This window comes from Ranitomeya variabilis, chromosome 6, assembly GCF_051348905.1.
Source record: "Ranitomeya variabilis isolate aRanVar5 chromosome 6, aRanVar5.hap1, whole genome shotgun sequence".
Classification (NCBI taxonomy): domain Eukaryota; kingdom Metazoa; phylum Chordata; class Amphibia; order Anura; family Dendrobatidae; genus Ranitomeya; species Ranitomeya variabilis.
In genome coordinates this window covers 273,638,687-273,654,628 of record NC_135237.1, presented here as the reverse complement: position 1 = coordinate 273,654,628, position 15,942 = coordinate 273,638,687, and the positions used below count along the sequence as shown (strand labels likewise).

Below are 15,942 nucleotides of genomic sequence, written 5' to 3'. Positions count from 1 at the left end.
CAGGAGAAATTGGACCCCAAAAGTTGTTGTCCAATGTGTCCTGAGTACGCTTATACCCCTGTTTGGGCGCACGGGAGAGCTCGGAAGGGAAGGAGCACTGTTTTACTTTTTCAACGCAGAATTGGCTGGAATTGAGATCGGACACCATGTCGCGTTTGGAGAGCCCCTGATGTGCCTAAACAGTGGAAACCCCCCAATTATAACTGAAACCCTAATCCAAACACACCCCTAACCCTAATCCCAACGGTAACCCTAACCACACCCCTAACCCTAATCCCAACCCTATTCCCAACCGTAAATGTAATCCAAACCCTAACCCTAACTTTAGCCCCAACCCTAACTGTAGCCTTAACCCTAGCCCCAACCCTAGCCCTAACCTTAATGGGAAAATGGAAATAAATACATTTTTTAAATTTTTTAATTTTTCCCTAAAGGGGAAAAACCCCTGAAGGGGGTTTGATTTACTTTTATAGTGGGTTTTTTAGTGGATTTTTATGATTGGCAGCCGTCACACGCTAAAAGACGCTTTTTATTGCAAAAAATATTTTTTGCATTACCACATTTTGAGAGCTATAATTTTTCCATATTTTGGTCCACAGAGTCATGTGAGGTCTTGTTTTTTGCAGGACGAGTTGACTTTTTTATTGGTAACATTTTTGGGCACGTGACATTTTTTGATCGCTTTTTATTCTGATTTTTGTGAGGCAGAATGACCAAAAACAAGCTATTCATGAATTTCTTTTTTGTTTTTTTTTGGGGGGGGGGAGCGTTTATAACGTTCCGCGTTTGGTAAAATGGAAAAAGCAGTTTTATTCTTCGGGTCAGTACGACACCTCAATTATATCATTTTTTTATGTTTTGGTGCTTTTATACGATAAAAACTATTTTATAGAAAAAATAATTATTTTTGCATCGCTTTATTCTGAGGACTAACTTTTTTATTTTTTCGCTGATGATGCTGTATGGCAGCTCGTTTTTTGCGGGACAAGATGACGTTTTCAGCGGTACCATGGTTATTTATATCCGTCTTTTTGATCGCGTGTTATTCCACTTTTTGTTTGGCGGTATGATAATAAAGCATTGTTTTTTGCCTCTTTTTTTTTTTTTTTACGGTGTTCACTGAAGGGGTTAACTAGTGTTACAGTTTTATAGGTCGGATCGTTACGGATGCGGCAATACTAAATATGTGCACTTTTATTGTTTTTTTATTTAGATAAAGAAATGTATTTATGGAAACAATATATACTGTATTACTGTATATATTTTTTAGGAATTTTTTTAAATTTTTTTTTACACATGTGAAGGAGGAGGTAGGAGACCCTCGGAGCAATGCGATCACATCACGTTGCTCCGGGGGTCTCAGGGAAGCACGCAGGGAGCCCCCTTCCTGCACAATGCTTCCCTATACTGCCGACACACTGAGATCATGTTTGATCGCAGTGTGCCGGGGGTTAATGTGCTGGGGGCGGTCCGTGACTGCGATAGTCAGCTGACACCCGGCCGCGATCGGCCGCGCTCCCCCCATCGATATGACGTACTATCCCGTCGGTGGGCATACGGGCCCACCCCACCTCGACGGGATAGTACGTCTAATGTCAGAAAGGGGTTTAAAAAAAAACAAAACAAAACTATTTGCATACTGTAACTAAATGGTTTCAACATAAAATTTTACAAACTTTATAAGTAAGTAAATGTTTACCTGTAACCACACGTTCTGTAGTAGTAGTAGCAGTGGTACAGTCAAGCTGTGGTTCTTCAACTGAAGCATCATCTGGTTCATTTTTAATAGATGCAATGGACGACTTCAGCACAGAAGTGGAAACTGAAGGTCTGATCATAGGTTTCTTAGTAGTACGACACAACATAACTGAAGAACGATGCGATGATAGAGAATTGCTGGCCGTTGCTAGAAAAAAACAATAATATTATAGCAAAAGGTTAAATGAAAAAAATATTAGGGAAAATATACATCACGTAAATCTACTTTTACAATTGAATGGGCACAAAAATGAAAAGCATCCTCCCATGAAAAAGATAACATGTCCTGGATTCAAACGTAACACCAGAAACCTTAACGCGGTGTCTCCCTACAGATATCCTCTGTACGGAGACTCCATATTACATTACTACTATTTACCTAATAGATGACTGTCAGCATCTCCGACCCGTCCAACTGTTGACACCGATATGTGGAGAACAGGGAGGTAGAATAACCCAGCTGGGTGATGGTTGTAGAACAAGGAAATCAATGTTTTACTAACATCAAGCATCACAAGTGCCCAAGAAGCAGACCCCTTCACATGTAATGTCCAGGTTCTCAGCATAGAACGCTCCCCAACATCTCTGCTCTGTGTGACGGCTCCAGTCGACTCTTGATTTAAAGTTGCAGAGTCAAGTCAATCATTCACGGTCTTATCTGCTATAAGACATGACAGATGTCTCCGGAGGAAAGGAAATGCCAATCCAACCATAGGGGTCAAAAGTAAGTAGTGGACAATTTGACTTTCTTCACCGCATTGACTGCATACAACATTTTAGCATACAGTGCAAGTGGCAAGTAAAAATAATTTTCTGTAAAATTACTGAAAATGTGTCTACCAAGAGTGCAGGAAAAGAACTATTAATGGTGTTTATTGGTAGGAGAACTTCACAGGTTTCCTTAAAAAAAAATAAATAAAATAGACTGTCGACACAAAATGAGTGTCCACACTAAAAGCCAAGCACCTTGTAGTGGACATAGCACTAATAAAAACGATACCTTTAGTGATTTATAACCTTGCTTAATTTGACTAAATTCCTCCTTGTGATGACAGACTCCATCTAACTTTCTAAACAGTCTTTATTAAAAATCCTCTACCATGTTGCTGTTCCTCCTTCATGTAACTTAGTGTGTTTCTGCTTTTCACATAGATTAGGCAGATCACCATTCCTTACCGTTTCTGCTAACTTGTTTTTCCCTTCTCTCAGTGTTAGAGATTGCAGCAGTGAGGTATGGATTGGTAACTAACAAGCATGGTCAGCACTCTTTTTACTGTATTTGGGACAGCCGGACATAGCAGGAGCTGGACAGTAAATAGTGGTCATGCATATGCTCTATTGCTGTATTCACATAAGAGATTCAGGTTTTTGTGTTCAGTGGGTGCCCACCACTCTACTGTCTATAGGACAGTTGGAGATAGCAAACAACTGTACATCAGTGTCCTATGGATAAGTAAACAGAATGGGGGTCATGTATGTACATCACTGCTCCATTTTACAAGCGGCTTACGGACCTGAATTCCCTTATCCTGAGGACAGGTGATAAATTGTGATCATGGGAACATTTCTTTTAATGCCAGGTAACTACTAACATATGTAAAAACACATTTTCCATGTCAACGTTTTTCACAGTTTTTAAAGGAATTTTGCACTACAGGACAACTCCTTCTAAATCATTGCAAGGTGCATCATAAAATAAATAAATGCAATACTTGACTCCTGTACTGGAGCTATTCTGCCAAAGTCAGAGTATGAAAGTGGGTTTTGCAAATCAGACAAATCAGTGTGCTGCATGGTACCTGAAAAAAATGTCTGTGGAGCCAGAGGCAGAATTACAATTGAGTCAATAGTGAAGTGTGTTATGTATTTGTTAAATTTGACTATAATACAATATTGTAGAGTACTAACCTTGGGTTGTGGTTACTTTTGAGGAATTATATTCTGGTAAATGATCCACTGTATGAACATCTTTTAGTCTTCTGCCGCTCATATTAGAACACAGTTGTGAATTACCAGCAAGGTGTGTTCTACATTCACCTTTAGAGTGGTCCTCTATATCAGCACTTTTGTTTGCAGTGGATTCATTTACAGTAGAAGTTGTTGTGGAATCTAGAAGGACAATAAAGTAAAGAAAACACAGTTGGAAAAAAATTAATTTTCAAGCATCTAATTTTATTGGCACACAGTATACAGTGAACGAACAAAACTGATATGGTCTATTCTTGACAAGGAGGAATGTGAGGCTGATAAACATGAGTAGTGACGTATCAGTGGAAATATGTTGCGCCAAACATCAACCTCTTGAAGTTCCTGTATCACAAGGGCTTGTGTTGTTTCGTGTCCCCCCCCCCCCCATATGTACCCCCTTGATATTTGTCTAGAGTAAAATTAAGTATTAAAATCTCCAATAACAATCAACAGGGTAGATGGATATTCAGCTATAAAGGGGAGTATTATTTGCACAGCTTTCATTGAAAAAGGGGACGGAATGTACACGGTCACTATACATATCCGCAGGGACCCTCCAGCATTTTGATAGGGATTGAGCATTCCCTGGTGTTTTTTGCAAGCACAGCCTAAGTAAGCCCTTGGAGGTTTTAAGGATGGCATATCTTGTTAGGTTCCACAAATCTCCACACATTCCATAACATAATATTAACCTGACCTGCCCCTCACATTTTATCACTTAGATAATTTAGTACCCATATATCATGAGGTCTAAACACAACTTGAAAAGAACAACCCTTCCCCTACCGCCCTCAACACCTTGATCCAAAAAAAACCCCAAAAACCTAAGGTTAGGACATGTAACCACTGAACTCTAAGCAGCCCCATGTAGATGACACACTGTGGAACAACTGCTATATCCAGGGATGCAACGACTTCCCCTATATTCTGTATTACCGTAGTTCAGTTTACCTGGGAAGGCGCTGTAAACAAATATAAACTGCTCCAAAAAATAAAGGGAACACTTAAACAACAGAATATATGACTTCCGGGGGCGGAGCCATTTAAGATGGCCGCATTTTAGAAGTGCTCCCTATCATCCAGAAACTTAATCAGGAAACATCCTTGCTTTCAACCCTTTAATATTGATGGATTGCACTGGATGTGATTTGTCATGAAAAGAGGATTATAGGAGTGCGTGTATTATTGTACCCGGGAGTCCCTGCCGCCTATTATCCTTCCTGGAAAAAGGGACCTGACCTGAGGCCCGAAAGTGAGGCACGTGCAGGCGAGAAAGTCCCCTGAGATACTTGGCTGTGAAATAGGATCCGCGGCTCCTTCTGAGGATTCGGACTTCAGCTGGGACCGGAGAACGACTGGGAGAGACGTGGAGAAGTTGCGGTCTCACAAAGGAACGAACGGGAGTTGGAGAACGCCTAGACGTCACACCTTATCGTCGCACTTACCGGCTGGTCCTGGTGAGCCCTGGATGAGATCGCTGGAACGGAGTGAGGCACCTGTGGAGCGGAGAGGCGGTGAGAGGCTTTGTATAAGCTGAAGGCAGGAAGACATCGCAGTTGCGATGTGAAGATGCCTTCCCGCCATATTGCGCTCTAGATTGGGGCTGGGCATTTGGCTCTCTGGTGCAGCGGCTGATTTTGGTGTCTGGAGTCTGCCCTGACCTGGGGAGCGCTATTGGAAGTGTAACACCGGACAGGGCGGAGGTGAGCGGAGCTGTCTGGCTCAGTCCCTTACATATCGGGGTGCTAGTGGATAGGGGGCTCTCCTGTCTTACTAAGCCCTTCCTGACCTGTTAGACGCCTGTGACAGCCTCTAAGCCCTATCATTTCTGCCAGGATCTTATTTCAGCCCTAAGTGAAAGATCATTGGACTTAACCTGCAGGAAGAATACGGACTTCCTTTGGGGAGCATAGGCAGAGTTACTTTTATTTTCTACTGAACGTTTTCTTTTCTCTTATTTTTACTTTTTTGCAGCTTTGGTCCCTTCCCTCATAACTTTATCCCCTTTTTGAGTGTGTGTCGGATGACTTTGTGGAGGAGGGAGAGGGGAGGGAAGTTTTATTATACTCTGCTTTGTGGCGGGAAAATAGGGGAGACAGAGCAATAATAGCTTTTGGATTGCGTTGGTTCTGTCCTCTCCTTTTCCCGCCCTTAGTGGACAGCTCTTGGAGTCGTTATTTAGGTTTGCTGCCCAACAACGCCATCTAGTGCCCCTTTCTTTCTAACATTTTAGATTCTTATCACTGCATTGTGGAAACTTATTGTACCTATTGTTTTTTTTTTTTTTTTTTTTTCTCTTTCTTTTTGTATGTATATGGCTGGTTACAGTATTTAAGTTCAATAACGCCTTATATACTGCTTGTATTAACAAGGGGTACATATTTACTAGACCTTTCTGACAGCTATTTTGTTATATCAGTAATTACGTTATTCTTGGTGTAATCCCTTCCCACTAAGTGGATTAGATTCCTTGTCTCTGCTATCGCTATTTTAAGAATCCTGGTTTAGTTGGTGGAATAATAGGGGTAGTTAGATCTAATTGGTCCATAACCAAAGCTTATCATTGAAGCCTCTAGTGTTGAGAGAGTCTTGGGGTTATTGCTTTATGGAAAAATATTTGGAAAAAACGCAAACACCTTCACAGAAAGGGGCTATGACTAGACGCACTAAACAAAAAAATAAAAACGGACAGGAGGGGGAGCTTTCGGTTGAGGGGTCTTTAGATCAGATGTGGATGGAGGAGGGGTCACAGGATGCCTCTGATCCGCAGTTCCCACCCGGGCCTCACACTGCTACGGCTCAGGCAGTGTCGAATATTCTCCTTCCATACTTTGACAAAAAATTTGAAACCTGGAATAAGGCCCTTGAAACAACAGTAACGGCTGTATCGGCTAATACCTCTCGGATTACAGTAGCTGAGCAGCGGATTAGTGATGTAGAGGACACAGTGGTGAATACTCAGACCACAGTGGAGGCACAAAAGATTCTTATTGGTTCCTTGTTGGACAAAGTTGAGGATCTTGAGAATCGTAGTAGGAGGTCCAACCTAAGGTTTATCGGCATCCCTGAGAGTTGCAGAGGTACGGATCTTATTCGGTTCCTCACGACTGATTTAATGGCGGCCCTCCAGCTGGAGCCTGGCTCTCCTAGACAAATTGAGAGGGCGCACCGGGTGGGACCGGAGAGGAGGGAATCTGGGGCGAGACCTCGCCCGGTCATTACTAAATATTTCCATTACCATGACAAAGAAAGGGTTCTGGCAGCAGCTAGGAAACTTAAAAATGTTACTATTCAGGGGTCTAAGATCCTGGTGTTCCAGGACTTTTCGGCAGCCATCTCCCAGCGTAGAAGAGAGTTTGGCCCGGTTTGTCGGCTCCTCATTGATCAAGGGATCCGATTTGCTTTGGCTTATCCAGCTAGACTCCGAGTAACCTTGGGCACAGAGACAAAGGTATTTGAAGACCCTAAGCTTGCTTTAGATCAGCTGAAACGAGACCTTGCTCCCCCAGACACTTGAAATTACACTTGAACATTTGGGGTGAGACTAGAGTTGATACTAACAGATTTCTCTTTGAATAAGTTAAAATGATAAGGAATATAAGTTGTATAGTATGGATGAATATATTCTGGTTAACTTTACCTGTTTATAACAACACGAATCTGGTTACTATGTTTTTGTATAAGTGTATTGTTGCTAATGATGTCACACACCTATCTAATTTGAAGGGTCGCGGAGCAGCTGGGACTCCGAAACCCTATATGTTATTATATATCGAAGGTACTCTGCCATGGTGCCACTTCCATCCTCCATGATGGCAACTTCGCAATCATCAAGTAGGAAAGAGAAAGGTAATCCTTTAAAAATTATATCATGGAATGTAGCGGGCCTCAATTCGCCGGTTAAAAGACGTCGTATATTACAGGCACTCAAACGTGCTAAACCTGATGTTATATTCTTGCAGGAAACCCACTGGTCACATAAAGATGCATTACATTTGAGAGATAATTGGCTAGGCCAGACCTATGCTACCGCCTACTCATCCAAAAAGAGGGGTGTGGCCATAGTGTTTGCTAGACACCTACAGATAATCCCGGGAGATATAGTCAGTGATCCCCAGAGTAGATTCCTTCTTATGAAAGTGACTATTGATGATATCCCCTATTCATTGTTAAACATCTATGCCCCGAACGCTGATAATGCTGCCTTTTTTGCCTCCGTTTCTCAGATGATCCTGACGGAAAACTTGCCTAACCTAGTGGTGGGAGGTGATTTTAATGCTGTGCTAGATTCTAGTCTGGATAGATCGGGGGATCTGCCTACTTCCAGTTCTGGTTCCGGACCAGGCCTGGTTAATCTCATGCGTGATACTCCTTTGGTGGATATTTGGAGAGTGTTACACCCGACGGAGAGAGATTATACCTGTATGTCTAAGGCACATAAGTCTCTCTCGCGTATTGATATGTTCTTGGTTGGTGAGTCCCTTATGTCGGAGGTGGTGGAAGCAGCTATAGGAGATGCTGGGATCTCTGATCATGTACCTATTATTTTGCTTCTTCGTTGTGGCCGGAGCCTACGTCAGCCAGGAATGTGGAGATTCCCAGCCTATTTGGCTAAGAGTAGAGAGTTTGAGATGTTCCTCAAACAGGAATGGGGTAATTTTGTTGATGATAATATTCAGCATTGGGATGATCCTGTGCTCATGTGGGAGACGAGTAAGGCAGTTATGAGAGGGAGAATTATAGCATATGTGGCAGGGAAAAGGAGAAAGGCTAGACAGGAGACGAGTGACCTCCAGACTATGGCCATACTAGCCTATAGACGGTACTTGGGATCTACTGATCCTGAGGATTGGACACAATGGCAGGATGCTTTATCATTACTAAATGCACATTTGACTAAGATAGCTCAACAGAAAGTGGACTTTGATAAACAACATTTTTTCCGATGGGGCAATAAAATGGGAACCTTACTGGCTAGACTGGCAAATCCAAGAGGTCCCAGACGGAAAATCCCACTCTTAGTGGATCCCATTTCAGGGACTCATCTGACTGATAGTAAGGACATATTACAGGCTGTTCATGCTCACTTCACGGCTCTTTATTCCACACGGGGAGGAGATATTTCTTCTATTAAAGATTCTTTAAGTTCTCTACAGTTACCCATACTGACAGACTCTCAGCGCACTACCCTTGAGATGCCTATTACATTAATAGAGATACGCTCAGTTATAAAAACAATGGCAAACTCTAAATCACCAGGGCCGGATGGTTTACCTGTCGAGTATTATAAATTGCTCTCTCCTGATATAGACCCTCTCCTCAAGGATTTACTCAACCATTATTTGGAAGGGGGTGCGTCCCTAACCTCTTTTAATTCTGCGTTAACTTCTTTAATCTTAAAACCGGGTAGAAGCCCAACACAGATAACATCATACAGACCCATATCCTTGTTGAACCTGGATTATAAGTTGTTGGCAAAAATTGTAGCCAATAGAATACAAATGTTTCTCCCCGAGATTCTCTCGCCGAACCAGTATGGTTTCACTCGAGGTAGGCATTCGACCATTGCCATCCGCACGGCGATTGCGGCTACTATAGTGTCAGCTAGAAATAAAAACTCTCCTAACATTTTACTCAGTCTGGATGCGGAGGCTGCGTTCGATAGTGTTGAGTGGCATTGGATATATGCGGTGCTTGAGAATCAGGGATTTGGTGAGAAATTTGCGACATTGATTAGACTTTTATATAATTCACCTAAGTCTAACATTATAGTTAATCAACAACTTACGGAGGGGGTGGAGTTGACCAGAGGTACTCGTCAGGGTTGTCCACTTTCCCCCATCCTATTTAATCTCGCCCTTGATCCTCTTATACGAGCGTTAGAGTCCTTGTCTTTGTTTAAAGGGATACGGGTTGGGAGACTGAGTTTAAAGCTTACGGCTTTTGCAGACGATATTCTGCTTTATATTGCTAACCCAGAGGAGGCCCTACCTGGAATCATAGCCCTTATGGAAAGACTGGGAGCTATGTCTGGTTATTCTATTAACCCGACTAAATCTAAGGCACTTAATTTACGCGCGTCGCGCAAACCGCCATGGGCAGGATTGTATGCTTTTGAATGGTGCAAAAAGGCGTTGCCCTACTTGGGTGTGCTTATAACTAAAAACCCTCATGACCTTCAGAGAAGTAATTTTTTTCCCCTCATACAAAAAATTAAAAAAGAACTGGAAGGATGGCAACATTTAACCTTTTCATATTTGGGTCGGGCTTATTTGTTAAAAATGATTGTTATTCCACAGATACTTTATTTTATTCAATCCCTCCCAATATTGCTTTCTCCTAGTGATCTGCGGGTAATAAATGGTATGTTTCGTACTTTTATTTGGGCAAAGAAGCACCATGCTATTAGTATGGATATATTGGAACAACATCCATCGAATGGGGGTATTAATTTTCCAAATTTAGAAAATTACAACCTGGCGGCGTTGCTTCGTTATCTTAAAGATTGGATTCATGATACTTCCATATTCACTAACACTCAAGTAGATCAAAATCTGATACCTCATACCAATTTATTATATCTACTACATACACATAAGGAACTGTTACCCTCGTCGGTGCTAGATAATCCTTTGCTAATGGTGATGTGGAAGGTATGGCATAAGATACGACATAGACTTTCTCTTAATGCACATTCCTCACTTTTCTTGCCAATATTTGGGAATCGAGATATTAGGTTGAGCATGGGGAGAGAGGACTTAGTAGCCAGATATCGGTTTGTGACAGTGGGTTCTATATTAGACTCTGAGACGCGCAAACCACACTCCTGGTCAATTACCAGGAGATACCTTCCCTTGACAATGGGGTGCCTCGCGAATTGTGCGACTCTGGAAGTCTATGCTACAAAGGTGGGAGAGAGGTTATCAGATACAGATTGGGACAACCCATTTGATACCATGCTACGAAATAGGGCTTCGCAGTTTCACTCAACTTCCAGATTCTATCTCTTATTGAAAAAAGAGTTGGACTACACTAAACGAAAAACAGGCCTTCCGAGATGGTGCACTCGTTTTCCAGTCTTAACCCCAGAACATATCCTCAAGGCAATGTTTCATGCTTGGAAGGCTTTACCGGCTTCTTCCTATAGGGAAATGTTGCTTAGAGTGTACCATGGCACATATATATCACCGCATCGTTCATTTCTCATGGGCTTATCCCAATCGGATAATTGTTTAAAGTGTGCGGCTCCTGGGGCAGATCTTTTTCATCAATTTTGGGATTGCCCGGCTATTGCAAGGTTTTGGGAGGAGGTAAGGAACTTCTGTCTAGATCACCTGTTGAACTATTTGCCTTCCACGGCAGAGTGGGCGATTCTGGGAATATGGCCAGGGGAAGCTTTAAGAATTACAAGAGGGGCTAAACGTTTGGCATCTATGGTATCTATGGTAGGGAAAAAATGTATTTTACAACAATGGATAACAGTGGAACCTCCTACACTGATAATGTTTTTGAACAAGCTAAAACATGTGTTCCGCATGGAATGGATAGAGACACAGGTGGGGGGGGATCGCCTGGTACCCCGCTTTTTTGATACTTGGGAGAGTTTAATTGACATGTTCCCTGAAGAGGTGAGAACTCATCTTATAGCTTGTTTTGATCAGTCCCCATGGTATATTACTAGGATGGTGGCGGGTGATCCTCCGATCCGATCTAACTAATAGGATGGGACGGGATGGGAGTGACAAAGCATTAAATAATTGTTGCTAGTGGGTCAGGATGGTTTTTTATAATGAAAGGATACTGTTGGTTTGCTTGATAGCTATGATGGTGTGTGACGGAAGTGACATCACACTTAATAATTGTTACTTACATGTTATGATACTTTTACTAATGGAAAAGTTCTTGTTTGTTTTGTAACAAAGAAAATATGTTAAAATGAAGGTTATCTTTCTTATGAATATGTGATACTGTAGAGTATTATGCTCTCATGGTTATTGATTGTATTCACATATATTTCAACTATTTGATGCCCATGAGTTGTTGAATTGTATATTAATGTATGAAGCACTGTATTGCATAATTTTGTGTACATGAATATCTTGTCCTTCAATAAAAAACTTTTAAAGGAAACAACAGAATATAACTCCAAATAAATCAAACTTCAGTGAAATCAAACTGTCCACTTAGGAAGCAACACTGAATCAATTTCACATGCTGTTGTGCAAATGGAATAGACAACAGATGGAAATTATTGGCAATTATCAAGACACCCCCTATAAAGGAGTGGTTCTGCAGGTGGGGACCACAGACCACATCTCAGTACCAACGCTTTCTGGCTGATGTTTTGGTCACTTTTGAATGTCGGTTGGGCTTTCACACTCGTGGTAGCATGAGAAGGACAAGTGGCTCAGGTAGTGCAGCTCATCCAGGATTGCACATCAATGCGAGCTGTGGCAAGAAGGTTTGCTGTGTCTGTCAGCCTAGTGTCCAGAGGCTGGAGGTGCTACCAGTAGACAGGCCAGTACACCAGGAGATGTGGAGGGGGCTGCAGGAGGGCAACAACCCAGCAGCAGGACAGCTGCCTCAGCCTCAGCCAGGAGGAGAACTGCCAGAGCCCTGCAAAATGACCTCTCCAGCAGGCCACAAATGTGCATGTGTCTGCACAAAAGGATAGAAACCGACTCCGTGAGGATGGTCTGAGTGCCCGACGTCCACAGATGGGGGTTGTGCTCATAGCCCAACACCATGCAGGATGCTTGGCATTTGGCACAGAACACCAGGATTGGCTAATTCGCCACTGGCGCCCTGTGTTCTTCACAGATGAAAGCAGGTTCACACTGAGCACATGTGACAGAGTCTGGAGATGCCATGGAGAGCGATCTGCTGCCTGCAACATCCTTCAGCATGACCGATTTGGCAGTGGATCAGTAATGGTGTGGGATGGCATTTCTTTGGAGGGCCGCACAGCCCTCCATGTGCTCACCAGAGGTAGCCTGACTGCTGCCATTAGGTACCGAGATGAGATCCTCACACCCCTTATGAGACCATGTGCTGGTGCGGTTGGCCCTGGGTTCCTCCTAATGCTGGACAATGCCAGACCTCATGTGGCTGGAGTGTGTCAGCAGCTCCTGCAAGATGAAGGCATTGAAGCTATGGACTGGCCCGCCCGTTCCCCAGACCTGAATCCGATTGAACACATCTGGGACATCATGTCTCGCACCATCCACCAGCGTCACGTTGCACCACAGACTGTCCAGGAGTTGGTGGATGCTTTAGTCCAGGTCTGGGAGGAGATCCCTCAAGAGACCATTTGCCGCCTCATCAGGAGCATGCCCAGGCATTGTAGTGAGGTCATACAGGCATGTGGAGGCCGCACACACACTACTGAGCATCATTTCCTTGTTTTGAGGCATTTCCACTGAAGTTGGATCAGCCTGTAATTTGATTTTCCACTTTGATTTTGAGTATCGTTTCAAATCCAGGCCTCCATTGGTTAATACATTTGATTTCCATTGATGATTTTTGTGTGATTTTGTTGTCAGCATATTCAACTTTGTACAGAACAAAGTATTCAATGAGAATATTTCATTCATTCAGATCTAGGATGTGTTATTTGAGTGTTCCCTTTATTTTTTGAGCAGTGCATTATCTGCCCTGCAGGAATATCTCCCCTTTTTCTATCCTTATTTTCTTTTTCACACTTTCTATTGTCACAAGTTATAAAGATAGCAGAATCTTAACATTTCTTTGAACGGTTATGACATGTATCTTGCCAAATGTATTTAGGGCATATATAACACAGTGTACTCAAACATTTTGCCATATGTAAGGCTACGTTCACATTCGCGTTGTTGTGCGCAGCATCGGCGACGCAACGCACAACACATGCACAACGCAGCGTTTTGTGACGCATGCGTTAATTTTTTTTACGCCAAAAAACTGCATCATGCAGCGTTGTCTGCGCCCTGACAGTTGCGCCAAAAATGAAACATGCGTCACAAAACGCTAGACAACGCATGTCCATGCGCCCCCCATGTTAAATATAGGGGCGCATGACGCATGCGTCGCCGCGGCTGCGCCCGACGCAACGCAAATGTGAACGTAGCCTAAGATGCCCACCAAGAAACCTATATACATGTATAAGACCGTTTTCTATAACTCAATGGTTTCATAGTTTGCATTCATGGATATCCATCCAACACATGGCTTCATAGGTGATGTAAAGGAAATGTGTTGCCTCAAGAGCTGACACTCTTAGCTTTGCTGGATATAGCATAGCACATTGGACCTGGAGCATAGGAAGTCTCTTCTTAATGTCTTTGAATCTCTGCAGAAATGTCCAGAAAAATTGAAACTTTTGAGACTGCAATGCATGTCTTGGGACATCCGTGTCAGCTTTAGGATTTTGTCTCTGTCTTTAAAGTAGAGCATTTTGATCAAAAATGGCCACAGCAGAGCTCCAGACAGCAAGGGTCTTGAGGGGGACTCCAAGAGCCATTTCTATGGCAAACATGTTGGAGAGCTCACTTTTGCCAAATGTAGTAATTAGCCAGTTCTCAAAGAAGTCCACCAAACTATTTCCCTCAGTTTTTTCCAGGATTCGAACAAGGCGAATATTAATAAGCTAAAGCTTATTTTACAAGTCATCAGTTTTACTCAGCAATATTTAAATATTTTGATAGGCTTTTTAAACTTCGATGGTTAATGGTGGAAGAGCATCCTGCACTACCCCACACTGCCCTCAGCAGCAGTAACGTGTTTGCTCATTTTCTGCATGTCCTGTCTAATTATGGAGGCATCCAGCTGTAGAGAACCAATATGTCCATTTAAAGATGTTAGGATTCAATATATAGTGGGTACGGAAAGTATTCAGACCCCTTTAAATTTTTCACTCTGTTTCATTGCAGCCATTTGGTAAATTCAAAAAAAGTTCATTTTTTTCACATTAATGTACACTGTACATTGGCTGCAATGAAACAGAGTGAAAAATTTAAAGGGGTCGGAATACTTTCCATACCCACTGTATATATTTCATTGTTGACTCTTCTTCCTCACTTACATTGTTGTCTGGCACTGCATTCTTACTAGTGTGGTGAATGATGGGGGTGGTAGTCATCAGAGGAGCATTTATTGCTGGCTTATATCTCTGCTCCATCTCCACATCACTCCCCCCTCTGTGGTGCACAATCAGCGCTAACTTAGAGGCTTGACAGATTCCCAACTCCTGGGAGTCCAAGCATATTGTTCCAGGCCTGCCTAAAGGTACCTTCACACTAAACAACTTTCCAACGAGAACGACAACGATCCGTGACGTTGCAGCGTCCTGGTTAGCGATCTCGTTGAGTTTGACACGCAGCAGCGATCTGGATCCCGCTGTTATATCGCTGGTCTGAGCTAGAAGTCTGGAACTTTATTTGGTCTCTAGATCAGCGTGTATCGTCATGTTTGCCAGCAAAAGCAACGATGTCAGCAATGTTTTTACTTGGAGCGTGAACGATAAGCGAGTCGCCGTTACGTCACTGGATCGCTCCTGCATCGTTCTGGAGTTGCTGTGTTTGATGTCTCTACAGCGACCTAAACAGCGACGCTCCAGCGATCTAGTTTAGGTCGGATCGTTGTCTGTATCGCTGGGGCGTCGCTTAGTGTAACGGTACCTTAAGGGTATATGCACACATTGCAGATTTGCTTGTGTAATTTTCTGCGCAGATTCTGCATCTCTTGGCAGAAAAGGCAGGTAAAAATCCACATGGATTTGATGTGTTTTTGATGGGGTTTTCATGCTGATTTTCATGCGTTTTTTTCATGCGCATTTGTGTACGTTTTTGTAAGCTAAATAAAGACTATTTATTTAACAAAAAAAAAAAGAATTGAGATGTTATTTCTTGTCCAACCTCTTCATTTACATACTCCATCGAAGAATAATGTTTACACACACAGAAAGATAGATAGATCTACAGACAGATAGATAGATCTATAGATAGCTAGATCTATAGATAATAAATACATAGATAGATGATAGATCTATAGATAGATAGATCTATAGATAACAGATAGATCGATCGACAATATAGATCTATAGATAGATCTATCTATAGATCTGTCCATCTATAGATCTATCATCTATCTATAGATCTATCATCTATCTATCCCATATATCTATTTATCTATAGATATATCTATCAATATATCTATCTATCAGTAGATCTAAATAGAAAA

At 42.4% G+C, this 15,942-nt stretch overlaps 1 protein-coding gene across 8 annotated transcripts in view; it reads right to left on the bottom strand.

Annotated features, from left to right (window-relative positions):
- Positions 1–15,942, bottom strand: part of LOC143782318 (uncharacterized) — a 356,201-nt gene that overhangs the window by 77,680 nt on the left and 262,579 nt on the right. For all 8 annotated transcript variants that reach the window (XM_077269673.1, XM_077269669.1, XM_077269670.1 and 5 more), the window contains 2 exons: positions 3,667–3,867; positions 1,700–1,906 (listed from right to left, as the gene is read on the bottom strand). In XM_077269673.1, coding sequence (XP_077125788.1) covers positions 1,700–1,906; positions 3,667–3,867 — 408 coding nt within the window. The remainder of the gene's footprint in view (positions 1–1,699; positions 1,907–3,666; positions 3,868–15,942) is intronic.